Here is a 2174-nt window from a genome sequence, read left to right on the forward strand (position 1 = left end):
CGACAACCATGCCGAGTTCATGGCGGCCATGGCAAACCTTGCAAACACAATGGAAGCTAATGCTGCCGCGACTCTAAAAGCTTTGTAGAGGTTAGGCCAACCGGCCGGAAATAGAAACGGCAACGGGAATGGCAAAGGGAATGCTCATGATAATGCTGAGGGAAACGGTGATAGCACGGGAGGTATTCCGATGACCTTGGCGACGTTCCTCAAGGTTCATCCACCAACCTTCCGAGGATTAACTAATCCTATTGAAGCGAACAACTGGTTCCAAGCTATGGAGCGTGCCTTACAGGTGCAACATGTTCCAGATAATCAAAATGTTGAGTTTGCTGCTTATCAGCTTGCGGGAGAGGTCCAGCACTAATGGCAAGCCGAGTGTCGCTTACTACAGCTCCGAAATGCACATGTTCCTTGGGATGTGTTTCAGATGGCCTTCTACAAGAAATACTTTCCTGAGTCTGCAAGAGAAGCAAAGGAGATGGAACTGATGCAGTTGAAACAAGGTTCCCTATCTGTGGCAGACTACACTAGCAAGTTTGAGGAGCTCTGTAGGTTTTCTAGGGTATGTGATGGTGCCCCAGAGACCTACGAGAGCTAAAAATGTATTAAGTACCAGAGGGGGTTGAAGGATAACATTATGACTGCTGTGGCTCCTATGGAGACTCGTACATTCTTGGACTTAGTGAACAAAGCAAAGGTTGTTGAGGAGTATGCCAAGACAGTGGCGGTGTCCAAGGAGACTCATGGAGGAACCTCTAGTAAGGGGCGTGGCAAGTATTTCCATCTTAGAGGTCAAAGCTTCAAGAGAGGAGGATATGCGCCTCAAGGGCAAGGAGGCTTCAGAAAGAACACTCATGACCATTTTTAGCGTGGCAAAGGAAGAAGATATCAGAGTGGTTGCTACAACATGTGGAAAGAACCCAAATGCGGGTCAAGGTCAACACCAGGGGCGAGTCTTTGCTGTGAATACCAAGGATACTTCCAAGGTGGATCCTTTGATGAGAGGTATATGTTTTATTGGTGATAAAATAATAATTGCATTATATGATACTGGGGCTTCGCATTCATTTGTTTCGTTTGCTAAAGTTGAGGAATTAAGCTTGAAAGTGTCAGGGTTACCATTTGATTTGCATGTACATACTCTGCATCAGACGGTTATAACTAGGTCAGGTTGTAGGCAAGTAGAATTTAAGCTTGAAGGTAGAGACTTTGTGCATGATTTGATTTGTTTACCAATGGTTGGGTTGGAGATGATTTTTGGATTTGATTGGTTATCGAAGAACCGGGTTTTGTTGGATTGTTTTGGACGGACAATTCAGTTTATGCCGAAAGGAGAAAATGGAGTAGTGATAGTTGAAGGTTACTACATGAACTCGGTAATGGTGCACTGTAGTAGGGAAGAGTGTCAGGGTTACATCTTGTTAACTACTAATGCTTCGGACGATGTCCAGCACTTAGATCAGATTCCAGTGGTTAGAGAGTTTTCAGAAGTGTTTCCGGAGGATATTCTTGAATTCCCACCTCAAAGGGAGATTGAATTTGCGATTGAATTGGTGCCGGGAGCCGGACCAATGTCAATTTCACCTTATAGGGTGGCTTCGATAGAGCTGGCCAAGTTAAAGACTCAGTTTAAAGAGTTTCTAAACAAGAGGTTCATTCGACTGAGTGTATCACCGTGGGGAGCGCCAGTTTTATTGGTGAAGAAGAAAGATGGAGGAATGCGACTCTGTGTGGACTACCGACAGTTGAACAAAGTGACTGTGAAGAACAAGTATCTATTACCAAGGATAGATGACTTGATGGATCAATTGCAAGGAGCTGGAGTGTTTTCCAAAATTGATTTGAGATTCGGTTACCATCAGATAAGGGTAAATGAGGATGACATCCCTAAGACTGTAACGTGTGGAAAATTTCCGATTAAGAATTTATAATAAGAATACTGTTGCAAGTACAATTCTTAACCGACGAAAATTCTGCTTATCAATTTAGAAAGGGTTGTCACAAATTTTAGAATAAAATACTGGGAGTAGGAATCCCAGGTCATCTCCCAACGAGTTGACAAAAGAGTGCTATCTTATTAATCAGGAATTTTCTGAGAATTTTTAAGAGCTGGAAAACAGAAAACTAAATGATTGTAAATTAAAGCAATAAAAATCAATGCGAGAATTTAT

General features: G+C 42.7%; 1 protein-coding gene across 1 annotated transcript; it reads left to right on the forward strand.

The window, feature by feature from the left end:
* Nucleotides 1-746: 746 nt before the first annotated feature.
* Nucleotides 747-1934, forward strand: LOC107640842 (uncharacterized). Its single transcript, XM_016344344.1, has 2 exons — nt 747-1670; nt 1866-1934. Exons 1-2 carry the CDS (start codon nt 747-749, stop codon nt 1932-1934), a joined length of 993 nt encoding a protein of 330 aa, XP_016199830.1.
* The last annotated feature ends 240 nt before the right edge of the window (nt 1935-2174 follow it).

The sequence above is a fragment of the Arachis ipaensis genome, chromosome B5 (genome assembly GCF_059453495.1).
Source record: "Arachis ipaensis isolate K30076 ecotype BB chromosome B5, ASM5945349v1, whole genome shotgun sequence".
In the NCBI taxonomy this organism is placed as follows: domain Eukaryota; kingdom Viridiplantae; phylum Streptophyta; class Magnoliopsida; order Fabales; family Fabaceae; genus Arachis; species Arachis ipaensis.